Here is a 27,168-nt window from a genome sequence, read left to right as displayed (position 1 = left end):
TAAATGGTTCTGAAATGTCTATAAATAAAGAAATTTTAAAAGTTGCTCTTCTTGCAATCGTTCCTCAGTGAGTTGGACCCCTGTGTGGTTTTCTAGAACCTCTCTTTCCCATCCTCATGGAGGAGAAGAGAACTTGTCTGAAGGGTTTCTGAAGACTGCAAGCTCACTCCATGTTAACAAGAGATTGAAGACTATGGCTCTTGAAAGTGGAAGAAGCTGGGAACCAGGTAACCTGGTGGCAACCAAAGAGAATCTAGTACCTGTGTGGTCAGGAGTTGGGACAAAAGACAAATATAGATGGACTAGTGAGCTTTAAAAAAATAATAATGGGGGAGGGGATAAATGAGGAGGTTGGGATTAACATATACACACTACTGTATATAAAATAACAAGGACCTACAGTACAGCACAGGGAACTACGTTCAATATCTTGTAATAACCTATAACGGAAAAGAATCTGAAAAAATATAGATAGGTAGATAGATAACTGAATCACTTTACTGTATACCTGAAACTAATGCAACATTGTAAATCAACTATACTTCAATTAAAAAATAAAATAATTTTAATAAAAATACATGTTTGTACAGAAAAAAAAGACAATAGAAATTCATATCTCTTTGGCTTATATATAGTTTAATTTCTATAATTACAATTAGCATAACAGTGAGTAGATGTGGTAGAGGGTTTTAGAGAAAGTCATGAGCATGCAGCACGCTGCAGCATCCACCAGTAATTTTTACAGAGAAGTTGGCAAGTGGAGGCTGGTTAAGCTTTTATTGTACTCAAAATAGCATGAAATAGCTTCAAACTATCTTACTGGGCTGTTCAGGGGAGGGTTGAAGGGCAGGGAGGACAATGAGATCTTAAGTCCTTGCCTGGCTAGGATCTCCCCAGCTTCACAATCACCAAAAAATCTTCCTGCCTTCTTTTGCTAGACAAAGCATCCCTAAATCATTCATTCCATGTTATACTTAAACCTTCAACCCTTCTGCCCTATTTCACAGAGATAAAACCTGTGACTATACCCACAGGTGGCCACTTTCCTGATTTCAGGGATGTGCACTGGACAAAACTATAGGGTTGATGTGACTGGGCTAAAACGTCCAAGGACCTACCGCAAGGTTCTAGAAGTACTTACATCAGATATACACTAGGACATATGACTTCCCCAAATTGGATATTGCCAAGTAAATTTGAGTTTAGAAATATATTGAGTTAGAAGACTCACAGACATAGAGAACAGACTTGTGGTTGCCAAGAGTAGGGGGAAGGGGTGGATTGGGAGTTTGGGATTAGTAGATGCAAACGATTATATAGAGAATGGATAAACAACAAGGTCCTGTTGTATAGTACAGGGAACTATATTCAATATCCTGATAAACCATAATGGAAAATATGAAAAAATGTATATATATGTATAACTGAATCATTTTGCTGTACAGAAGAAATAAACAACATTGTAAATCAACTATACTTTCATGAAACTAATTTAAAATAAATAAAAATTTTTAAAAGAAATACATAGAATCAAATATCCTCCAAATCCTACCTATCTGAGGTTAGAAAAAGCCAAATCATTGAAAACAGTGGGTAGGTGCTGGGTAAATTGCACTGAAATGAATTTTCCCTTAAGCAATCCCCTCTCCCACCTCAGGCCCTCCGTGCTTAGGTACTCATATGCTTCCTTCAGGATTTACCAAGTGTCATCCCCCAAGCTGATTTGGTTTCACGTCTCTGTGCTGACAGCTTTCTGGCTACCCTTGTAAGCTATAAGTCTTTGGTATCAGGGCTTATGTCTTTGCTGTCATATCTTCAAAAGTAATGCTACTTAAGATTCTACTGAATGACGGCATGATGCCATCACGTTCCTGATGGCGGCCAGTCTTCGTGCCATCAAGATCAAGACCCTGCAGCTGCATGATAATGAAGTAAAGTCAAAAGAATGACAAGTGAAATCTGTATTCATCATAAAATATCTAAGACTAAAAGAGAGTAAGATATGAACCTGTTTAGAGATTCCAGATCGAGTTTGCAACATTTGCCAATGAATAAATTTTTCTTCTAACAGTTTAATGAAGGCAATGAGTTCAGTTCTTTAATGAATATAAAGTGAACTAGAAAAGATCAGTGTGTTTCGGTAGGTTGACTCAAATATTGGCTCTAAAAGACACAGGCAATTGAAGACTAGTAGATATGGTTGAATGACCTAAGCTAAGAGTGATCTCAGGACCAGAAGCAGTGATGGGTAAAGATAAGAAACAGTTTGCGTGCTCAGAAGCACAGCTGGCAAGGAGATATTGTGCAGGGCATAGGAAATAGCATCCATGGGCAGATCACAGAAGTTTAGAGCCAGAGGGAACCCTGGAAATGATCTGGTCCAATCTCTTAACTTTATTGGAACGAAACCCATGGAGGTTAAATGACCTCACTGGGATCACACAAAGTCCGTGACAGAACCAGAGCTAGAAATAAAATCTCTTGTTTCCCCATTTTGTACTCGTTCCACGACAACCCTGTCTCCCAATTTCCTCAACTTTTAACTTTTAAAATAACATTTAAGGACTTCTTTGGTGGTGCAGTGGTTAAGACTCTGCGCTCCCAATGCAGGGGGCCAGGGTTCAATCCCTGGTCAGGGAACTAGATCCTACATGCGTGCTGCAAGTAAGAGTTCACATGTCACAACTAAGGAGCCCGCCTACCACAACTAAGACCTGGTGCAAATACATAAATAAATAAATATTTTAAAAATAATAAAGAGCAAAAGTTTTTTTAAAAAATAAAATAAATAAAATTTAAAAAAATAAAAATAACATTTAATCAGGAGTTTTTAAGCACATGGAATGCCCTACCCTGGTCCACCAACTTCTCTTTCTTCTAAGCCTAAAAATAGGAGCTGATGTTCCCCAGTCAGTGTTAGCTGGAAAGAAAAGAAACCTCTCCTGTTTGTAAAATGGATGCTCTGTGAATGTCACCTGCTTTTTGATCAAAAACTATGACTCAGTGGAGATACTGAGACAGGTGTAAGATGAAAAAACGTAAAAGAAAAAAAAAATCCAAAACTAAATGTCCATCAACAGATGAATGGATAAAGAAGATGTGGTACAAATATACAATGGTATATTACTCAGCCTTAACAAAGAATGAAATAATGCCATTTGCAGGAACATGATGGATCTGGATCATCATACTAAGTGAAGTCAGTCAGACAGAGAAAGACAAACATCATATATCACTTATATGTGGAACCAAAAAAAAATGACACAAATGAACTTATTTACAAAACACAAACAGACTCACAGATGTAGAAAACGAACAATGGTTACCAAAGGGGAAAGGGGACGGGGGGGAATAAATGAGGAATTTGGGATTAACAGATACACACTACTCTATATAAAATAAATAACACGGACCCACTGTGTAGCACAGAGAATTATATTCGATATCTTGTAATAACCTTTAATGGAAAAGAATCTGAGAAAGAACACACACACACATATATATAACGTATATATATCACTGAATCACTTTGATGTACACATGAAAATTGTAAATCAACTATACTTCAATTTTTAAAAATCCCTCCCAAAAAATCCACGCATAGCATGCACGCCTTTCATCCCACTGTATCCAGAGTAGCCCCTAGGAAGAGTACAAACTGGGGCACCTTGGGAGAGAAGCAGCTGTAGTACTAAACATGGCCACCGGGTGCCAGGCTTTTCCAACCAGCTAATAACTACCCAAGGATTACTCCAGTCGAGGATCAGAGCAGAGTAAAATTTTAAATCCAGCTGTACTGGGGGTCTCTATATTCCCATGAGTCACTTTTCCACTTTCCTTAGTTAGCCAAAGGCATTCAAATCCTGAAGTTATGTAAACAGAAAGAAGTGGCTCAAAAAAAGGTAAGGGATTTGAAAGTGGGGCACTGTACAATCTTTTCAAGCCACATTTCCACTGGAAGAAGGCAAAGGAATTTTCAAAGGGCAAAACTGACCTATCAGAAACCTCGCTCTTTCTTGGCCCTGAGTCTCTGGAATTTTGAAAGTGAATGGTGCAAATCTGAGGCTCTTGCATAAAGAAAGTTGTACTTCGTTTTTTTTTCCATTGATTGGTTTTGAGCAACAAAACACCCTCAACCAAAACCAAAATCTATCAAGTATCACTACACTAAAGTTGACTTTAGTGTAAAGTTGACATTACACTAAAGTTGACTTTTGAGAACGTACATCTCCTTCAAGCCTCCTTCACCTTGACAATCAAACCATGAACCTACCTAATTGATCCTGAAGAACAAAGGAAAGATGAATTCTAACGAAGAGAATATCAGACTTCGGTTTGGGCATGAATATGTTCATGCTTCATTCTCTGTGCTTTTTACTACTTTCGGTGTAGCATGATTATTGACAAAGTAAAGGAAGTCTCTTTTTCAATTCAACTTTTAAGGAGGCGACTGATTTTACAAATCCAGTAAACTACCAGTAATTTCAGTTTTAGTTTAAGTTGCCATCTTGAAACAGTGTAATTGCCAATTAAAGTTTTCCCATAGCCACGCTTACTCGTTTCTGTCACATTTCAGTGATTAGTGAATCCTGTGGAGAAATGGGACTTCTTCACATTGTAAAATGCTTGGCTATCCTGGCTCCATGTTTCTGTCTAGGTTACCCTGTCCTACACACAAAGGCCCTCACTTTTGGTTCCTTGTCTCTGTGAAGACTGTAGAATATGCTGGTCCTGCATGTGCATCCTAGCTGCCCCCCTCTAAAGCTGGAAAAGTCTAGCCATGTAAATTATCATTGAAGCAAAACCTGAAACCAGGATAGACAATCATCTCACGAGGTGCAGAACGCTGTTCGTGCAGCCTGGGGTCCACTCTTTGTACAATACCATTTTTTCACGGGTCTCACTAATCACTGAGATCGGATAAGACCAGGTAGGTATGGTACATTCTGTGTACACCAGTGATCTGGGGCACATTTTGAAGAAGTAAGATTTCTGTATGTTAATCATCCTGGATGATAGAAAGGTGTGGGAGTTATTTGTGTCAGCAGAAGGAAAAGGCAACCTGCAGAGACACCACTACTACAGTAACTCATAAAGTACTGGGATCCATGGATCAGTTAATAATTGATAGTTTATTTGGAAGGTTGAGATGACTTATCTTTCACAGATATTAATTGCAAAAGAATGTTTTGAAATATGGCCTGGGAAAATGAAGTACACATTTCCTTCTTCAGTTAACTATTAGGTACGCTATTATTTAACCCTGGACAACTTCTTTGAGAGAGTTCTTGTTTATTTTTGCTGCTTTTTTGCCTTAACATGTTGCCAGTATTGGCCATTTCTAGAGTATCCATCTTCCTCCCATAGTCTTTGCCCCCTCCTGACTGTCACCCAGTGTCAGGGTGACATTTAGGGGCAGGAAGTTTATAAGGAAATCAGCAGCTGTTGCTAGAGTTGAGGATTTGACACCAGCGTGCCCTCAGCAATCCCAATACTCAAGTTCCAGGCTGTGGATTATCCCACTACCAGACTTGTTTATCCCCTAACTCAGCTACTGTCCTCACCAACCACTGTAGGTCTCAGTATTCCCAGTAGGGACCCTGCCTCCTGTCTCCCCCCAGTCTGGGTTTCTTCTCGCACCTCTTTCCCTGAGACTTCTTAGATCTTAACCCAGACTTAGCCTAAATTTCACATTTCCCTGAACCCTCTTTTTGCTCTATCTCCAGTTAGCTCATTATGATGCCTGAAAACATTCTCTAACCTGAGTTTCATAAATGTGTCCTTGTGAACAGCCAAAGTGACCCAGCAGGCAAACAACACTGGAGAGACTGGACTGATCTCACGGGCAGATGGAAGAAGGCAGGGCGGCTGGTGTGCAGATCTCTGGGTTCATTAATTGAAGTAATTTGGGCAGCATACCTCCCATCATTCCCTAACAGTAAAAATTTGCCTTTCCAATCCTGGCTGTATGAATGCTATAAAGACAGGTTTGAACTTACTTTTAGTGTCAATAAAATATTGATCAGCCAGCGCCTCACCCTCTGGCATGTCCCTAAGTGATATTCCCAGTATGTTTAGAGGAAAGTGTGTCTTATGTGCTCCAAGGTTGACCAACACCCAGTTAGTCTCTGATTCTCAGCCCTGGCACTGCATCCAGCTGGCCATGGCCACAGGGTCACTTCCTGCTTCTCAGCACAACATGAGCTCCTGAACTCTCTGATTATACAGCCAGTCCTGCAAACAGGCTCCTCTGGAGATGTGCGTTTAGGCTTTTCCAGTCCTTCTGTAAAGGTTCTGTGTGCAGCTGCTCCATCAACCTGAGCTACAGATGTGCTTGCTTACAATGCAGGTATCCAGCAGGGTACCAGGCATCCAGGTATGTGTACATCCACATACCCCAATACCTATGCCTTGAACAAACATCCTCTCAAAGACACACAAACTCAACCCATGAGGAAATGAGCCACAGACCTCTTCATAACTGCACCTGAGGCTACACAGACGCCCAGCAGAAGCTTAGAAATGCCACCCATATGGGCATGATTGGCCTCCTACACGTGTGTCCATCCTTTTTTTCAGGATAGAACCTGAGGGAGGGTTTCTTTTTCTGGTGACAAATATTTAACACCTTTGGAGTCAGCCTGTCCTGCATTTGAGTCAGAGTTCTGCTCTTTATTATTGCTGTGGCTATGACATCATTTTCTTACCTATAAAATAAGAATGACAACTACCTCTTAGAGTGGTTACGAAAATTAAATGAGTTGACATATATGAAGCTCTTGACGGACCACTTAGTTCAAAATAAGACTCAATTCTGTTTTGAAATAGAATTAAACCCCTTTAAAAATGAGGGACAAGGCGGCGTGGGAATAACACACATTCCTTCTAACCATTAGCAAGTGCTTTTTGAGCATATGTTACATTTTCTGCACAGACCAGGTACTAAAGCTGTTCTGAATGAAGACACAAGCTGATGGTTTACAGACAGTTAGCACAATAATAAAATCATTCATTGAGTAATTACTGTGTTCCATTCGTTGAAACACAGGAAATCACATGCACTATCTCACTTAGCTTACACGGAAGCAGTAAGAGGTAACTACTACTGTTATTTCCGTTTTTATCTATCTATCTATTTATTTATTTATTTATTTTGGCCATGCCATGCGGCTTGTGGGACCTTAGTTCCCCAACCAGGGATCAAACCTGGGCCCTTGGCAGTGAAAGCACAGAGTCCTAACCACTGGACCACCAGGGAATTCCTTATTCCCGTTTTTATAGAGGAGGAAACTGAGTCTAAAAGGGTAACTCATCCAAGATCACACAGCAAGTAAATGGTCAACCTGGATTCAAATCCAAGTCTTTCTGACTCAGAGGCCATGCTCTGATGCAGGGGCATGTGCTCTGGGAGTTCACAGGGCAGAAGGTCACTGTGACTTGAAGTTCAGAGATGATCTCCTACAGGAAGTGGCTCCTAAACAGGAATCTGGAGGGTGAGTAAGAATTAGGAAACGAAGGGGAGCAGGGAGAAGGGGAAGATGTGAGAGGGAAGGAAGCAGTATTGGCTCCAAGGTCCTGGAGATGCAAGAGAGCACAGCGTCACCGACGTAAATTGTTCAGGGGGACCGCAGTGTAGCGAGTAAAGAACGTCAGTGAGAACTGAAGCGGTAGGAAGAGGCCTTTCCATGAAGGCCATTGCATTGAAGGCAAGGGAGGCTGGTCTTCAAGCAGTGGAGAAACTCCATCATTGGAAGTAGGGAGTGACAGGAGCAGATAGGATCACTGGGAATGCAACGGGGGAAATGGGTTGAAAGGAAGAAATCCTGGGTGAGGGGAGAGCCATTAGAAGCAATGAGGAAGCACATAGATAATTCATGCAAGTGTGGAGGTGTCCTGGGTGGAGTGGCACCAGTGGGGATGTAGAGGAATGGACCAACTAGAACAGAGTGGAGGAGGTAAAACAAAAGGACTTGGTGATCGATCCAACGTGGCAGCTACTACTTGGAAGCAAGCGCCTAAAGCTCCAGGTGCCTATGACCCTCAAACTTCCGCCATTCCCCCTCCTAATACAATATGGGACCTGAAAGTAAAAGACTGATATTATAATAGTGTTTCAGGGGCTCCTAGATATGAGAATAAACAGTAGAGTCTGAATTTAATGATAAATGATGGTGCCTAATCGAGAATCTCCACTGGACCCTATCCTGGTTGGAAGGATGAAACAGGAGTTCAGTCCCAAAGCATCCCTCAGCAGAGCTGGGCGGGGATCTACCAAGGGGGCGATCCCTAACCGGGGTACCCTCCTATCTGTCACCAGCCACACTGGCCTCTGAAACCACGGTGAGCCTGGGACCTCGTCAAAGTCAGAGGCTGCACAACTCGCTCCCCAGGGGCGCTAGAGGCTGTGCTTCCGCTGGGCACGGCTGTGGAGCAGAAAGCTGTACCCAGAGCACCAGTGGAACAGGGCTCACGGCTCCTGGGAGTTGAGGCGAGGAGGGACTGAGGATGGCTTCCAGGTTGTCCACCTGGGCGACTGGATAGAAAAGAAACAGAGAAGCAGGGCGGGAAGGGGATGCTGCTTCAGCTTTGGGTGTGCTGCATGTCAGGCCGTCCACCAGGTGGGGTTCTGTTTGGCTGCACAGAATGAAAACCCAACTACAGCCGCTTAGTCGAAAAGGGGTTTGTTTTCCTCGGTAACAAGAAGCCCAGAGAAGGCATTTAGGGCTTGTGCAGCTGCTCAAGGAGGCCATCCCGGAACCAGGATCGTTCAGGTCTCCTGCTGCACTACCCCGGTGGCTTTCATCCTCGTGATTATAACTTGGATCCTGTAGTCACAAGCATTTTTCCTGACTTCCAAGCAGAAAGCAAGCTTGGAAGTGTAAAGAGCAAAAGACACATGCCGCTGACTCTGCCCTTTTCAAATCCCTATAGATTTCCACTTGGCCAGAACTAGGTCACATGACCACCCCAGGGGCAAATGTCACTTAGGCATTTTCAACGCTGAGCAAATCAGAACTATGAACAAAGAAGAAGAGACACTGGATGAAAAACAACCAGCAGTGTCTTCACGGGCACTTATGCAATATGTATTCATTACCCCAGTGTTGACCATAGGAATGCAGGCCATCCTGCATTAAGCTGTTGGCAGGGTATAAGAAATGTGGGATCTCCATGCCATATAACTGTAAGTACAAGACCAGTTTCCTGGGCAAGCAACTTACGCAGTCACACAACTCTAAGCACTTAATCCCGTTCCCCATCCCAGGGGCTTCTAGGGCCCTACCTGTCCCTCAGGTCCTGACCATGGGCTCCTGTTGACCAATCAGAGGTCTTGGTAGCAGGAACCATTATAGTCCTAAGCTCTGAATGGACCAATCAGAAGGCTAAGTGATAATGACTCATTGATGTTGGGTCCTGAGTGGACCAATTGGGAGCCTAAGTAACAATGACTCTTTGATGTCCAGGAGCCTGAGTAAACCAATCAGAAAACTAAGTGACAATAACCCTTTCGTGGCCTCTGTCCTGGGTGAACCAGGTAACAATGACCCATTGGTCTTTTAGATCTTGAAAAGAACAATCCAGAAGTCTGAGATACAGTGGCCTCTTTTTAATCTGGGTCTGACTGGACCAGCTAGGGGTCCAGATTTCTGTCAATAAATAAGGGTCCAAATACCAAAGACACCCTTTCTCCATGGTCCAGTGGGCCACTCAGTGGCTGCGGGGACTTCTGTAGCCAAGAGCCCCACCACCCTTCACTGATCACAGTACTGGTCCAGGGTTGATGGTGGGCATAGCTTGGGAGGGGGATTGTGTCCCTCCTGGGCTGCCAGTGTTTGCTGCACCACCCTCAGCCTTGCCCATGCCCAGCTATTTTTTTTATTTAGTGTCACATGGTGGTTATGGCTGGGGTAGGGTCTGGGTCTTCCACCTCCACCCCTGCTGTAACCAGTCTCCCCTACTTTATTAAGTACCGGAGGGAATTAAAAAAAAAAAAAAAAAAAAAAAGCCCCAAACTTGGGTTAATGCTATGCTGTTGCCATCTTGAGATTAATTTCCACAAGGGCCTCCAAATTTTCATTTTACACTGAGCCCGGCAAACTATGTAGCCAGTCTCAGGCAAACAGGATAAAGAACAGATAGACGTGATTCATATTTTTAGCTTTTTACTATTTCAGAAGAAGGAGTTGCCTGCTAGTTGAAATACATTTGCCCTTCTTGCTGACATGTATCAACATATATGAAAATATTAAAACATAGAACTGTTCTCTCATTCCTGTTAACACCCTTCCCCTACTCCTTTTTTTTTCTTTCGGGGGCGGGGGATGGATAAGTCAAGTTTGTATTAAACGTAGTGAAAAAAGAAATTAGCCTCACTTTATCATAAATGGATATGAATGGGAATTTAAAACAAACTTTTTTTTAAACTGTAAAACAAAGGCACTAGTCTTTGCATTGGGGAAGGGAGTCATATTTTATCGATTATGTTCAACGTGAAGTACAGTACATGGCCTATAGTGGATGCCCAGCTGGCTGACTGATTGAAATAGAGCTTGATGAGTGAATGGATTTGACAAGGCCCATCCAGAGATTAGAGAAACCCTGTAGACAGCCAGAGCCAAGACTCAGGCACCCCCTGCAGACTCTGGTGAAGGCCAGGATCTGTTTTCTACCTTGAATCAATCCTTTTGTGTAGTTTGTTTGGGGTTCTGGAATTTAAACTTATTAGCAGAGTAGCAGCTATCTCGTGACCATGAAGGGCCCCCCTTCCCCAGTATATAAGAGCCACAACCACAAATCAAACTGGTCCTCCACATTGAAGGAAATACCTAAAAACAGGAACAAAACTGGTATAATTAGAGCTGGATTGGAGTTCCTCTCCATCAGGAATTTCTTTTGAAATCTCTGAATGTTGACAAGAAAGATAAGATGGTAGAAAGAGACTTACCCACAAGTCAACCAAGAAATGATTTTTTTTTTAAAGCTGATTTCTTTATCCTTAGCTCCAGACAAATGTGTATAGTTTTTAAAATTTATTTTTCCCTGTTCTGCCACTTCCAGCCTAAAATGTATTTATACCAACAGCCCCCATCACCACAACCCCCATGAATGGAATGCAACAAGGTGTTACAGGAAAAACGAAGTGTTATCTTCCACAAAGGATGGTTGATGAGTCAGTTTACTGCTCTGTCTAGGATAATCCACATCTAACTTTCTTTGACTTTGCAAAGCTTAAACAGAGTCTTGGGAGCAGTATAGAAGGAATAAAATTGCCTTTAGGAAGCAAGAACCACACTTTCATTTCTTTGAAAGAGGAAAGTTAATCCCAACAGAAAAACAAAGAAAGCAACAAAACTCATATATTAGCAGAAAGAGGGAGATTCTTTGTTATTATTTGTCATGTAAAATGAGAAGATAATAAACCATCAGGGATTGACCTTTTCACTGGAAGAAAGAGTTGACATTTCGATTCCTTTTCTGAGTCAGGAACTGGGTCTCCCCCGTGGCAACCACCATAGCCATTTGTTGGTAGTGGGTGTTCGTACTATCTGTTGGTTATTTGACGGGTGAGTGGGTGAGTGAGTGCATCGGTTGGTTGGTGGATTTTAATTCAGCAAATCCTCTTCTTCTCCGATGTTATAGCAGCCTTTTCCTCATTTTCCTGGTCTTTGTTCTGTGATGCCTTAGGCTGGTTCTATCCCCAACACTGTTTGAACCAGCATGCAAGTCCCCATATGAGGACCATAAGAGCCATTCTCCTCCAGAAGGTGATCTGGGGTCTAAGCTTCTTGTTTTGTCTCTAATACGCTCTCATGTCTTACTTTAGTCCTGGTCCCAAGACTGCCCCACCTGCCCCTCAGCCTGTCCCACCCTAGTCAGGTTCAATAAATATTTCTGTTGTTGGACTGGTGAATATAAACAAGTTAACCATTCCCATTCTGCTTTTGAAAACAAACGCTTCAAGTAGTGAATTTTTAGAAAAGATATGTCTTGAGATAGCCATATTTACCTATTTAAATCTTTTTCTTAAATTTACAACTGAAGCCTACATTGAGTCTTACAATTGAAGCCTACAGTTAGTTTTCAGTCCAGTGAAATAAGGTCCTGGCTTAAAAAAATACAGGGCACACAATTTTCCTAGCTTTTTAGTTTTTCTTTTTCTTTTCTCATTGAAAAAGTCTGCAACTTAATATGTAATTCTTGCTAAATTATAATATGATTTTCTTTCTATGGTTTGAAACATTTGCCTCTGTTAGATTTCCTTCTCTCTCTGTGTGAACAACCGGATGCATTGTGCCAGATTCATCTCAAAGCAGATAGAACATCAGTAGTCACTTGGAGCATCTCCCACAGGCTATTTCAGAGAAGATCTCTTTACCAGTTCCTTCTTTCAAAAGTTTTTAGAGAGCACAAGTCTTAAAAAAAAAAAAAAAAAAGTACACACAGTAGAGTGTTCTGCCTGGGATTTAGAGCAGACAGGCAAAGGTTAACAAAAATAGAAAGAAATTTAACTCATCCCATTTTATTGAAAGCAATTTCCAAGTAGCTTATTTGTTATGATCCCATTTTATTGAAAGCAATTTCCAAGTAGCTTATTTGTTATGAAGATAACTTCATCCAAGCATTTATTTAATAGTTAATTAGCAGCATCTCTTAAAAGATTTCTCCAGCTAGAAAACACGAGGCCAGAATCCCCACTAATAATATCAACTGATGAACAAGGACGCAGCACCTACGTTTTCAGCTGATGATGTGGCAAAGATCATGAAATCCTGCAAAACTCAATCTAAAGTGAGTTATAAATCGTACAAATACCAGCTAATGGATAATGAGATTCTGTTCTAATGTTGATAATGTGCAATGTAAGTGTTTCCTGTTTCTTAAATAGGATATCTTTGACCATTTAAACAAGTCTTTAGCACCAAGCATCCACAGGCAAGAGTATATTAAAAAAGCCATTTTGTGTATGCCACTTGGAGGTAATGAGAAAATGCTTCGCAATGGGACACGCATAAGAGGAGGCATCAATGTCTTATTAATAGGTAAGAGCACGCTGAGTTAATAGTGCATTGATAACGTATTTTTATTGTCCTCTCCTCACCATGCTTGTGTGACTCAGTGATATAATATTAGCAAGAAAACAAAAAGCCAAACTAGCACAATTACTGTCATCATTTTCTTGTATAAAAAATGTGCTTGCCTTTTACTGAAAACATTTTTTATCCTTGAGAACGTCATATGACCTTTTCAGAAATATCCTGTGTCCAATACATCAACCCCCGACCCAAAATTCCCCACATATTTCCATACTACCCCTCCTTTTATCCAGCTCTAAATCCCAAATTTGATCTACTCAAAAATCCAATAAACACCCTAAAAAACCTGACTATTGTCTAAATCTCCCTCTAACCTAGGCTATTCCCCCATCTTTCCATTTTATCCTTTAAGGAAAGTCTCAAAGACCATTTGGAATTTGAGCAAAGACTTCAAGGTGCTTTTATACAAGAACCTGCAATTGGCAAAGCTTTATCCACCACTTTCTCTGTCCCTCTTGATGCCAGGCACTCAGGGGGATACAGAAATACATGTGGTGCAATATCTGCCTCTCTGTCTAGTTGTGGAGATGAGACAAATAAATTTACTGAATTTGCATTTATTAAATACTTACTCCATGCCAAGAATTGCCAGCCACAGACAAAAAAAAAAAAAAAAAGGAAGACACAAAGATTGTCCTTAAGGGGCTTACAGGAAAAAACAAGAGGATAGACATGTAAAGAAATTATCAGTACATCGAAGTGTTTTAGGCTCTATGACAGAAGTATAAGCAGAATGTTAAGAGGGCAATGGTGGAAACGTTTCCAAGAGAAGGATTTCAGCTTTCAACACTTCCCTTGAACTGTCATTTTAAGAACTTATTAGAAAATATTCCTGAAGAATACCTCAGTATCTTCCATGTTCGGTGCTATAAATTACTCCGATTTCCACTTAATTGTCACCTTCAAGAGACATGACCAGACTTCCCAGAATAGCGTAGCCACACAATCACAATCTTGTACTTAAGCTGATTTGTAATCCTTTGCCTAACATTTTTCTTATGGTTTTACTGATTTGCATGTAAAGTCAAAGAGAGCTGGAACTTTGTTCTGTCACCTGCTGTATCCCCAGAGCCTAAAATGGAGTCTGCCACAAGGAAGGTGCTCAGTAGTATTTATGAAGGGATGAATGGTAAACGCACCGGATTTTCTCAAATTGGCCTTGTGGCCAGCCCATTTTCCCTTTCTCAAATCTTCATATTTCACCCACCTTCCCTCCATCCATATCAGCCCTGACTCAATATCCAGTATTGTTCCCCAGGGAAAGGTTTTACAGAATGCTCATCACACCCTCACTGAGACCCTCTCAACAGGCCCTGATGCTTTAGACTGGGTTACAGTTAGAACCAAGGCCTGTGACAATTGCAAAACTATTTGTGCTAAGTCTACACAAATATCCAATTGTAATACAATTTTAAAAATTTTTTATTTTACACAGCTTTACAGTTTACAAAATATTGACTATATTCCCTCTGTTGTATAATACATCCTTGAGCCTGTCTTACACCCAATAGTTGGTGCTGTAATATAATTTTTAAGCAAGGAATAGTATAAACTATGTAAGAAAATAAATTCTGGATAATAAAGGTTTTATCTTTTTGCTATAAGTTTATAGTCTTTTAGATCAAATTTCACAAGGATTTGGAATTTGGGGTGATGGGTTTTGTTCATTGCCTAACGTTATATGTCAAACAGAACGACTGCCATTCTGAGAAGAGGGAGCATGACACAATTATATTTGATAGGCAAGTGAAAAATGTACCCTGAATATTATTTAGGCCTAACCAGCTATTCATAATGATCCAGACAAGATATTGTCTGTTTTAAAGCTTCTTTCTGAAAACTAATTCTTTGAAATGTGTTATTTACCAGGGCTTTGATTATGCTAATCTATTCAATTCAATTCTATGAATATTAACTGAGTACTTTCAAGCATGTGGGGGGGAGGGGTAGAGAGATGAGGGGAAGTCTAGGAATGCTGTAAAGATGAATAGGAACGCCAAGAGTCCTATAACCTAGTATCTTACCATGTGTTACAGAATAGTTTTATATGGACATTCTATATTTTAAAAGAGCATGCTTCTCTTCATTTGTGTTTTCAGTATTCAAAATGGGAAAGAGGTCAGAGAAAACTTCTCCCTGTCCCAGAAGCACCTCTACCGATGCAGGTTCACCCAGCCCCCCAAACTGTCGTGGTTCTAGTTTTCCTGGTCACCTTCTCTATGGGAAGATGAGCAGAGCATCTGTTGCACTGAGCTCAGAAACGAACGTCCTCTGCTGCTCTTGGAGATAACATCCACAGAAGGCTGAAAATTAAAATAAAATAAACAGGGCTGCAGATTGTTCAAATTAGGCTACATGAAAGCCAGAGGAAGAGTCTGTCATAGCTGTTAAATTAGACCACGGCTGCTGCCGATTTGAGAGCAGATGAATGAATGACAAGTGTTAATAAACCCGGGAAAAGGTGCAAAGTAAGCCACAGGGAAGCAAGGAATGCAGAGCAGATGGACAATTGGATTTGAACAGAAGGAGAAAAATGGAATTTTTAGGTTGAGGTTTTTTTTAAAAGATAACAATAACCTATATTTCTACAGATGGACTTCTTTGCTTTCTGAAAGATTTTTAAAGTTCATCTCTTTCCATTTGCTGTCAGAGAAGGAGGGCTAGGGGATGCTAGTAAAAAGATATAGATAAGAAGTCCATGGGTAAGAGTACTGGATGTTTTCCATAAATTTCAGAGAGCATTTATCACTTTGTACACTGAGTTATAATACATCAGCATTTTATAAGACTCTAAACCCAAATACAGGTCAATGAAATTAATCAATTAACTGTCTACCTCCAGTATGTTGAAATACAAAAGAACTATTCATTCGCTGCCATTTGGCAATGAACTGTAGGTGATAAATCTTGCTATTTTAAGAACCAAAACTTTTTCATTTGAAACTATTTGTTGAATGAATGAATGAATGGGTGGATGAAATGGATTGTACAGTTGCATTCAGGAGCACTGAAAAGAATTTCTGAGTGAGCTTGGAAACAGAAGTTACACTGCAATACCATCATACAAGGACACCCTTGGGCGCTGAAATGTGAGTTGGGATCACAGCTTTACTTAGGCGGTCCTCACCTGGAGGGTTGAACATTATGAATCAAGTCTAGAGGGCAGTGGGATTGGCCAACCAAGAGACTGTCATTAATGGTCACTGGGCACCTGCTCTGAGAGGACCCTAAAGGGTAAGTGATCAGACCCCACGACTGGCTTTAAAAAAAGCAGTACCAGGTTTCTAATAGGTAAGGTAGAACTGAGTTCTGCACATCCTTAGTAAGTCCAATATTTTTCCTCTGGGAAGCTCTCATGAACTCACATCAAATTCCTAGGGAACAGGAATAAAGACGCAGACGTAGAGAATGGACTTGAGGACACGGGGAGGGGGAAGGGCAAGCTGGTACAAAGTGAGAGAGTGGCATGGACATATATACACTACCAAATGTAAAATAGATAGCTTGTGTCCACCTAGAGGTGTGGGATAGGGAGGGTGGGAGGGAGACACAAAAGGGAGGAGATATGGGGATATAGGTATATGTATAGCTGATTCACTTTGTTATACAGCAGAAACTAATACACCATTGTAAAGCAATTTTACTCCAATAAAGATGTTAAAAAAAAAAAAAAAGCAAAGTCCTAGGGAAATGGGGAAATGCAAAGGAAAAACCAAAACAATTATCCTTATATAAGATCCTGGGCTTCCCTGGTGGCATAGTGGGTTGAGTGTCCACCTGCCAATGCAGGGGACACAAGTTCGAGCCCTGGTCCAGAAAGACCCCACATGCCACGGAGCAACTAAGCACATGTGCCACAACTACTGAGCCTGCACTCTAGAGGCCCCGAGCCACAACTACTGAGCCCGTGTGCCACAACTACTGAAGCCTGTGCACCTAGAGCCCGTACTCCACAAGAGAAGCCACCGCAATGAGAAGCCCGCCCACCGCAACGAAGAGTAGCTCCCACTCGCCACAACTAGAGAAAGCCCACACACAGCAATGAAGGCCCAACATAGCCAAAAATAAATAATAAAACAATAAAATATAAAAAAGATCCTTATGCAACACAGGTAACACCACCACACTCTAGCATGGTCTCAGAGAGCACAGGGCAGCTCCAGCGCATCAGCAGCAGTAGCAACCTTCCATGAAAGGGCACCTTCAGGACAGCCATGTCCCAGCCTGGCATCACCGCTCAGCCACCGTGACACAGCTGCACCACCACCAGAGTCTATGGGCACTCGCAGTCAGTGATATTGTGCATCTTTTCATGCACTTACTGGCAATTTGTATGTCTTATTTGGAAAAACAGCTATTCAGGTCCTCTCCCCATTTTTAAATATGACTGTTTTTTTTGCTATTGGGTTGTATGAGTTCCTTAACCCGTTATCAGATAGATAGTTTGCATATATTTTCCTCCATTCTCTAGGTTGCCTTTCATTTTGTTAATGATTTATTTTGCTATACAGAATCTTTTTAGTTTGATGTTGTCTGATCATTTATTTTTACATTTGTTGGTTGGGCTTTTGGTGTCATATCCAAAAATTCATTGCCAAGGCCAATGTCAATGAGCATTTTTCCTATGTTTTCCACTAGGAGTTTTACAGTTTCAGGTCTTATGTTTAAGCCTTCAGTAGACCCATTTCGAGTTAATTTTTGTGAGTGGTAAAAGATAGGAATCCAGTTTCATTCTTTTGCATGTGAATATCCAGTTTCCCCAATACCATTTATTGAAGGGACTATCCTTTCCCCACTGAGTATTCGTGGCCCTCTATGAGGGTTTATTTCTGGGCTCTCTATTCTGTTCCATTGATCTATGTTTCTGTTTTGATGAAAGTACCATACTCTGTTGATTACTAGAGCTTTGTAGTATAGTTGGAAATCAGGTAGTGTGATGCTTCCAGCTTTGTTCTTCTCAGGATTGCCTTTTATAGGATTAAGTATAAGAAATTCAAATGTTATTTGTGTTACCAAGTCCAAGCCTGTACTGCTTGCTGCATGACAGGCCAACAAATGGAGAGAGAGGTTGTTGGGGCAAGGAGTAGCAACTTTATTCTGAAAGCCAGCAGACCAAGAAGATGGTGGACTTGTGTCCCAAAAAACCATCTTGCCTGAGTTAGAATTCAGGCTTCTTTTATACTAAAGGGGAGGGAGTAAAGCCAAACACTTCCTGATTCTGGTCCGCCTCAGGAGGGGACATGATGATTTCTATCTCCCTGCAGCTACTCACAGGTGGGCCTGGTCAGGATGTTTCTTATAAAGCTGACAAAGGTATTTTAGCTTAATGCTCATTACCTGGGAGGCAAGCTTCCCAGAGATGGGCCATTATGTATAATTTAAACTTATAGGCAACATCCCTTTAGGGATTAACTTGTAATAGAATACAAAGGTTCTTCCCTATTACTACAATTCCCCACTGTCAATGTCTATTCCATAATCTTGTGGGAAAAGGGACAAAGACCACTCTGGCTACTTCCAGAAGCTACAAATATTCCTTAGAATCTTTAGTCAGTCCTTTATCTACAACTATTTGAACGTGATGAACCCCCTTAGCACTTTGTTCATTTGTAATTCAACTTGGGGTTTTGGTTCCAGTTCCCAATACATGTACTAAATTCCTGTGCTGTTTATCTGGACAAAATTACACAAATTGGTTGACGCTTCTCCAGCTACAGTGAAATTACCATCTACTTCAGTTGGATGGGCAGACCTGCTGGAGGCAAATGCGTGAACAGAGGCTGGTATAGAGCCCAAAGTTTTAACAAGTTGGCAACTGCTAGTTCTTTTAGAGCATTTACAGATTCTCTCACCTGGGCAGACACCTGGAATGGCCTATCATACAATATTTCAAAGGGGCTTAATTTAAGCCTGCTTCTGGGAGCCACTGATCCAGAGCAAGGCAACTGGCAAGGCCTTATCCCAAGTTAAGTTGGTATTCATTTTCTCAGTTTTTCCAGTTGATTGTGGTCTCCAGGATGAATGTATTTCCAGTGCCTTAATCCAAATCAGGGGATAATTTCCTTAAGAAGGGCTTTAACCAATTAAAAAGTACCGATTTTAAAAAATAACTTGGAAGACATTGGGATAGCCAAAAGGCACAGGAGAAGACATTCAGCATCACTAATCATCAGGGAAATGCAAATCAAAACTATGAGGTATCACCTCACACCAGTCAGAATGACCATCGTCAGAAGTCTACAAACAATAAATGATGGAGAGGGTGTGGAGAAAAGGGAACCCTCCTATACTGTTGGTAGGAATGTAAATTGGTGCAGCCGTTATGGAAAACAGTATAGAGGTTCCCTAAAAAATTAAAAATAGAGCTACCATATGATCCAGCAATCCCACTCCTGGGAATATATCTGGAGAAAACCATAATTTGAAAATATACATGCACCCCGATGCTCACTGCAGCACTATTTACGATGGCTAAGGCACAGAAGCAACCTAAATGTCCATCAACAGAGGAATGGATAAAGAAGATGTGGTACATACATACAATGGAATATTACTCAGCCATAAAAAAGAATGAAATAATGCCATTTACAGCAACATGGATGGACCTAGAGATTATCACACTAAGTGAAGTAAGCCAAAGACAAATATCATGATATCACTTATATGTGGAATCTAAAAAGATGATACAAATGAACTTATTTACAAAAAAGAAATGGGCCCACAGACATAGGAAAAAACTTATGGTTACCAAAGGGGAAAGGGACAGGGGGAGGGGTAAATTAGGAGTTTGGGATTGCCATATACACACTACTATATATAAAATAGATAAACAAGGACCTCCTGTATGGCACAGGGAACTGTACTCAATATTTTGTAATAACCTATAAGGGAAAAGAATGTAAAGAAAGATATATACATGTATAACTGAATCACTTTGCTGTACACCTGAAACACAACATTGTAAATCAACTATATTTCAATTAAGTTTTTTAATAATTAAAAAAATAAAAATAACTTAAAACTGCTACACACAAAACACATTGTTCACAAAATATTCTCCTTTCCTTCTGAAGGTTTTACGATGCATTGTTATCATTAATCAGTCTTTTACTATTAAACTTAAATGGCCTATTGAGACAATTCTGAGACGATTCTTCCACCACTGATTAAGACTGGCATAATGGCCAGAGAGGCTGGGACAGCTAGCTCAAAGGGAGGGGTTAAGGTTTGAAGCAACATATCCTCACTCTTGTTCCCTTCCTTTTCTTATTTTCCCCGATGTAATAGCACAAATGTTTGCACATATGAATCTCATCATTCTTCCCTGCTCTTCACAAAATAGCTAAAGAGTCATTCAAAAGCCGCTGTAAAACCTTAAAGAGCAATTGATCACCTCTAACCATTAAAAGGTTGCCTTTTTGCTTTGGCATCAACCAACTGGGATTACAATGCAATTGAAAAGAAACTTGGTTACTGCTGTGACATACAACAATTTAAGATAATTACTAAAATTATGACTGATGGGACTTCCCTGGTGGTCCCGTGGTTAAGACTCCGTGCTTCCAATGCAGGGGGCACAGGTCCAATCCTTAGTCAGGGAACTAAGATCTCACATGCTGCGCAGTGCGGCCAAAAGATAAAATAAAAATAAAAATTTTTTTAAAAATTTTAATAAAATAAAATTATGACTGCTATCGTTTACCAGGATATACTAGAACTTAAGGAGTTCCATATGATTTCCAGAATGTGTACATTAACAGCATTTACCCACATGATACAAGAAGTTTTATCACCACTTATTTGATGATGCTGCCCACATAATTTAACATACCAAATAAGCCTAATTAGTTTAATATTTCTCTCTCTGAGATGGAGAGAAAATAATTTGAGTTGTTCCAGGGACCCTTTGGAAAACCTCAAAGTTAGCTAGAGGTCAGGTGAACTTCATTTTGAATTTGATCTTTGGGAAGTTTGTCAAAAATATCAAAAAGTTTTAACCACCGATAATAAAAGAGCTCAAAGGCAAGTACAGATCACTTAAACAAAGAAACTCGCAATCTATTACCAAAAGCAGTTCAATATTTTAAGATAACTTTGTCCTCTTAGAGAACCAAATTCAGGTTTTGTGCCACTTTACCTTTAAAATTCATTTTCTTAAGTTCAACATTAGTAAAAGTTTTTAAATATCGCAAAACCGATTTGGCTGTAAATGGAGAAACAGAACCAAACAAAATGAAACAAAAAACCTAAAGGACAAACAGAAAATCCTAAATAAACCCTCAAGTTCAATCTCCTGTGACACAGGAGAGCATAAACGATGTAATTAACACAGCAAGGGTAGCAGTACATGGTATACAGAGTCCCAAGATAACCCCGCCTAAACCCCTTGTGGAGACCCTCACAGGTACTGCGGCCACACAATGTAACAAGATATCATCCTCTTCTCACCCATGGGTTCATAGCTGTAATCAGATCACTTATCCAAAATGCGCCTCAGAGTACTTTCTTTAAGGATAGTTGAAACATTCCCTACTTTTTTTTTTTTTTTTTTTTTTTTTTTTGCGGTACGCGGGCCTCTCACTGTTGTGGCCTCTCCCGTTGCGGAGCACAGGCTCCGGACGCGCAGGCTCAGCGGCCATGGCTCACGGGCCCAGCCGCTCCGCGGCATGTGGGATCTTCCCAGACCGGGGCACGTACCCGTGTCCCCTGCATCGGCAGGCTGACTCCCAAACACTGCGCCACCAGGGAAGCCCGAAACGTTCCCTATTTTAAAAGACAGAAATTCAAGCCAGAAAAACACAAACGGCACACACAAATGCTAGCGTCCAAAGAAACCAACAAACCGGTTCACAAGTCCAACAGCTCTTTCCTCTCTCCAACAGGGTACCCCACTCAAATACAAAAGAAATTGGTTTATTCCGGACAAAAAGCCCCGGAGAGGAAATAAAGTTCCCGGCTGTTCACACCAGAGCAACTTACCCTATTGTATGAAGCCCCTCGGATCCCAAATGTCGATTCTTCAATCCACTGCCAAGCCCTGGGGGAGCCGGTGCCACTTAGGAAATTTTGAAGAGAAGATCCTTAGGACAAGTGGTTCCAGCAGCTGCTAGGGCCCAACTGGGGTTGGCTAGCCACAAGCAGCAAGGCTCCTGGCTGGCTGGGCCAAAATGTGTTACTGAGTCCAAGCTCGTACTACTTGCCTCACAGCAGGCCAATAAATGCAGTGATGAGTTGTACGGGCAAAGGAATAGCAACTTTATTCAGAAAGCCCGCAGACCGAGAAGATTACAAGCTCGTGTCCCGAAGAACCATCTTGCCTGAGTGAGAATTCAGGCTTCTTTTATACTAAAGGGGAGGGAGTAAAGCCAAACACTTCCTGGTTCTGGTCCGCCTCCGGAGGGGATGTGATGATTTCTATCTCCCTGCAGTTATTCACAGGTGGGCCTGGTCAGAATGTTTCTTGTGAAACTGACAAAGGTATTTTCGCTTAATGCTCATTACCTGGGAAGGCAGGCTTCCCAGAGATGGGCCATTAGGTATAATTTAAGCTTATAGGCAACATCCCTTTAACGATTAATTTGTAACAGAACACACAGTTTTTCCCTACTATATTTGGGGTCTTTTGTGGTTTCATATGAATTTTAGGATTTCCTATTTTTATAAAAAACGGGATTGGAATTTTGATAGGTATTGCATCGAATCTATAGATGGCTTTGGGCAATGTGGACGTTTTAACAATATTAAATCTTCTGATCCATGAATACACGACATCTTTCCATCTGCTTGTGTCTTCCTCAGTTTCTTTTATCAGTCTTATAGTTTTCAGTGTACAAATCTTTCACCTCTTTGGTTAAATTTATTCCCAAATGTTTTATTGTTTGTTTGCTTTGTTTTGTTTTATTGGGGTATAGTTGCTTTACAATGTGTTAGTTTCTGCTGTACAACAAAGTGAATCTATTATAAACGGGGCTGTTTTCTTTGTTTCTCTTTCAGATATTTCACTGTTAGTGCATAGAACTCAACTGATTTCTGTATGTTAATTTTATATCCTGCAACTTTACTGAATTTGTTTATTAGTTCCTTGGTGGTGTCTTTAGGATATTCTTTAAAGAGGATCACATCATCTGCAAACATAGACAATTTTACATCTTCCTTTCCAATTTGAATGCCCTTTATTTCTTTCTCTTGCCTGATTTCTCTGGCTGTGACTTACAGTACTATGTTGAGTAGGAGTGGCTAGAGTGGTCACCCTTGTCTTGTTGCTGATATTAAAGAAAAAGCTTTCGGGGCTTCCCCGGTGGCGCAGTGGTTGAGAGTCCGCCTGCCGATGCAGGGGACATGGGTTCGTGCCCCGGTCCGGGAAGATCCCACCCGCTCCTAGCCGTGGAGTGGCTAGGCCCGTGAGCCATGGCCGCTGAGCCTGCGCGTCCGGAGCCTATGCTCCGCGATGGGAGAGGCAACAGCAGTGAGAGGCCCGCGTAACACACACGAAAAAGAAAAAGCTTTCAACCTTTCACCATTGAGTACGACCTTAGCTGTGGACTTGTCATATATGGCCTTTATTATGTTGACGTTACGGTTAACGATAACTTAATTTTACTGCCCAGGCTAGGGAAATACATGCTATCCTGTTTTTCTCCAGTTTTTCATATACTTTTTAATGTTTAAGCCTCTAAACAGTTTCAAATTCATTGCAGTATATAAACTAAGTATAAATCTAAATTAATTTTCCCTATCCTGCTATCCACTTACCACAATAATCTTAGTAATGACTTAGGAAGAATTTATAGTGAGTTTATATTGTATTATAGTCAGGGAAGCAGGAATTCTCAAGTCCACCTCTGTCAGCCATATCCATCCAAGCCTTCCCTCAGGCTTCCCAAAAATTTGCTATAAGAAATAGCAAAGAAGAAAGTATCACTGTGATAGAACTGAGCTAGTGTCTAATACTCCCAGTGTATCCCTGCGATGAAACTGGGCTGGAGCACGCAACTGGGACCTCTCAACTAACGCCTGCACCAAAAGCCTGAGATGATGCCAGATGCAAGGTACAGCAGCGTAGTGATCTGCACCTGTAGATGTGTATGTAGAGAAGAGAGAGACCTGGCAGGCCCTGAGTCCAGTTAGCCAAGTACATGGAAGATACTCAGCCCTGGAAACAAGGAGGCAGAGAGGCAAGCGGAGGGCAGAACTACCCTCTGGTTGCCATATTGCTCCTGTTCTGTCATATATTAATTTTATAATATATGAGCAATGGAATAGAATCATTTGGGCAATTCTTCTTCTTTTAACTCAGTACTATAATGTTTTGGTTTTCATTACTTTCTAAAATGTTTCAAATATGATCAATTTTATGAAAATATGTACACATTTATACATTCATATTGAGTCCTTTTAGTGCTCTCGGTGACTATCAGATTGTCAAGTTCTATTTTCTATTGTTATAACTTCCCTTGATAATGCATCAATGATGCATAAACCTATGTATTATATTTAGTTAGGATTATTGTCTCCTTTATTTAAAATTCTCAACTGGGAATATTATGTACCTGTCCATTTATTCTTGTCCTCTTTTATTTTTCATGTTAAGCTTTTTATGATTTTCTTAAATGTTGTGTGTCCTGAGTTAATTCTCAGTAATTCAATATTTGCACAAAGAAAAAAAAAGAATCTTTCATTATCATTGTTTATTTTAGCATTATGGCACACACACACAGTAATAAATCTTCAATATTTACGTTATATATACAGTTAGGAGAACTTATTACCTCTGGCAATTTTTTCTAGATTCTTTATTTATTTATTTTTTTTGCGGTACGCAGGCCTCTCACTGTTGTGGCCTCTCCCATTGCGGAGCACAGGCTCCGGACACGCAGGCTCAGCGGCCATGGCTCACGGGCCCAGCCGCTCCGTGGCATGTGGGATCTTCCCGGACCGGGGCACGAACCCGTGTCCCCTGCATCGGCAGGTGGACTCTCAACCACTGCGCCACCAGGGAAGCCCAAAATGTTTATTTCTTTATTCCCATTATTTACAATTAGTGTTTCCTGTTTCATCAGAATTTTTAGATCATAACTAAGGCTTTTTTTTTTTGTCTAATAAGACTATCTCTAGTGCTAAATTAAGCAAATTGTTTTTATTTCTACAAATCTTAACATATGCAATTTTTAAAACCAAATGGAAAGAAAACGTGATTAAGTATAAGAAATTCAAATGCTAAATAGAGTGGCAGTCTTTCATTCCTTTTAATGAATGAGAAAAAGATCTCTAAAGAATAACTATGTGGGATGTATCCCATAATCACCAACTTTGGGGGGTCATTAACTACTTTCTTTTCCCCTGAAGTCTTCCAGAATAATGCAGCCTATGAATGGGGGTGGCGAGCAGGGGAGGAAGGCAGGACGTGGTGGGAAGAGGGTTCTGATACCAGGGTTGATTGTGTCTTGCAGAAGAATATGTAGCAGGAAATCACCCCCCCAACTCCCTCCCGAGTACCTGTGTTTTTTGTCTTTTTTCTTTTTTTTAAGTGTATAATTTGATATATTTTTAAGGGTTTTTTTTAAAGTATAATTGACATATAATGTTATATTAGTGGTTTTTCAAATAGAGAAGAGGATAATTAATGAGTCTAATTGCACGGTCATCTGGTTAAGGAATCAAACCTGGCCTGTAGCATAACTGTATAAAACACAATCTTATCCTTTCTTTAAATTTTTAAAAATTTTTGTTAAATTTTTTGGTCATTCCAACATCAGTTACCTATAGCAGGCACAAAATAGAGTGGGCATCCAATCCACAGTGATTTCCCAGCATCCATTCCATCCCACTCCTTTGCCACAAGTGTGTGCACTGAACCAGACTGGGCTGAACAGGGCACATTACCCTTGGCCGCAAGAAACTGGCACATAAGCTAAGCCATGGCAATCAAAACCCTTCCCCGGGATACTGCAGAATGGGGCTGGAGGCAGAAAGCACCACATCCTGCTGCGGCAGAGCCGTTAGGACCTGAGTCTGGCAGCACCAGCACCCCGTCCCCTACCACAGAGGAGCTGGTTTGGTAGAACAAAACCAGCACACACAAAGAGGTGGAACTGGGACGGCTGAGAACCAGACTTGGTAGCACACACGTTCCTGATTCCGTTCATTCCTGGGGCCAGCTCGAACCCAGCCTTCCCAAGGTCAGAATTTGCAAGCCAATACAGTTCCCATTTGCTTAAGCAAACTTACCACTTCTTCACTTATAAGCCAAGGAGTCCTGAATTATACAACCAAAAGTCAAGTTTCAACTCAGCTGTTTCTAGAATTTATCTTTCGGGCTTCCCTGGTGGCGCAGTGGTTGAGAGTCCGCCTGCCGATGCAGGGGATACGGGTTCGTGCCCCGATCCGGGAAGATCCCACATGCCGCGGAGAGGCTAGGCCCGTGAGCCATGGCCACTGAGCCTGCGCGTCCGGAGCCTGTGCTCCGCAACGGGAGAGGCCACAACAGTGAGAGGCCCGCATACCGCAAAAAAAAAAAAAATAAAATAAAAAATAAATTAAAAAATAGAATTTATCTTTCTTACTTCTCTGGAATTCCACTGGGATGTCTGTGACTAAACAGCAGTTGTGCTTCCTTAAAGACAGCTACACTTTCTCATTTCTCATAGACTCTGCCAGGGAGCACTGGTTAAATGCCTGGACTCTTGAGTCAGAAGGTCCTGGTCAAATTGTTACCCCAAAATTGGGTTCGCCTCTTGGTGGGTGTCGAGCCAAAAGACGTAACCAATTCAAAGAGCAGGAGAAGGAAGGATTTATTTCTTGCAGCAAGTAGGGAGAACACCAGGGATCTTTCCCAGAGCAGTGCCTCCCCAAACAGCAAAACTGGGGAAATTTCAAGCTAAAGGTATATGCATATTCATGAAGGGTTTTGGGTGGTATATGCATATTCATGAAGGGGCTTGAGCAGAAGAGAATTCAGCATAGAATTGGGGCAAAGTTTACCAGTGTCCAAGCTTCAGCTGATTGAAGTCAAGAGGGTCAGAAAAGGTTAAGATCATCATCCCTTAAGTTCCAACCAGTCTGGGGTCTCAGCAGG

The 27,168-nt window shown here is 41.1% G+C and overlaps 1 protein-coding gene across 1 annotated transcript in view; it reads right to left on the bottom strand.

The window, feature by feature from the left end:
- Positions 1–8,363: 8,363 nt before the first annotated feature.
- MEP1B (meprin A subunit beta) overlaps positions 8,364–27,168 on the bottom strand; it is a gene marked incomplete at both ends in the record, with an annotated part of 57,143 nt that continues 38,338 nt past the window's right edge. Inside the window, one exon of the mRNA XM_082640605.1 lies at positions 8,364–8,825. Coding sequence (XP_082496731.1) covers positions 8,364–8,825 — 462 coding nt within the window. The remainder of the gene's footprint in view (positions 8,826–27,168) is intronic.

This window comes from Mesoplodon mirus (assembly GCF_964341445.2).
Source record: "Mesoplodon mirus genome assembly, chromosome: 13".
Classification (NCBI taxonomy): Eukaryota; Metazoa; Chordata; class Mammalia; order Artiodactyla; family Ziphiidae; genus Mesoplodon; species Mesoplodon mirus.
This window is presented reverse-complemented; position numbering and strand designations above follow the sequence as displayed.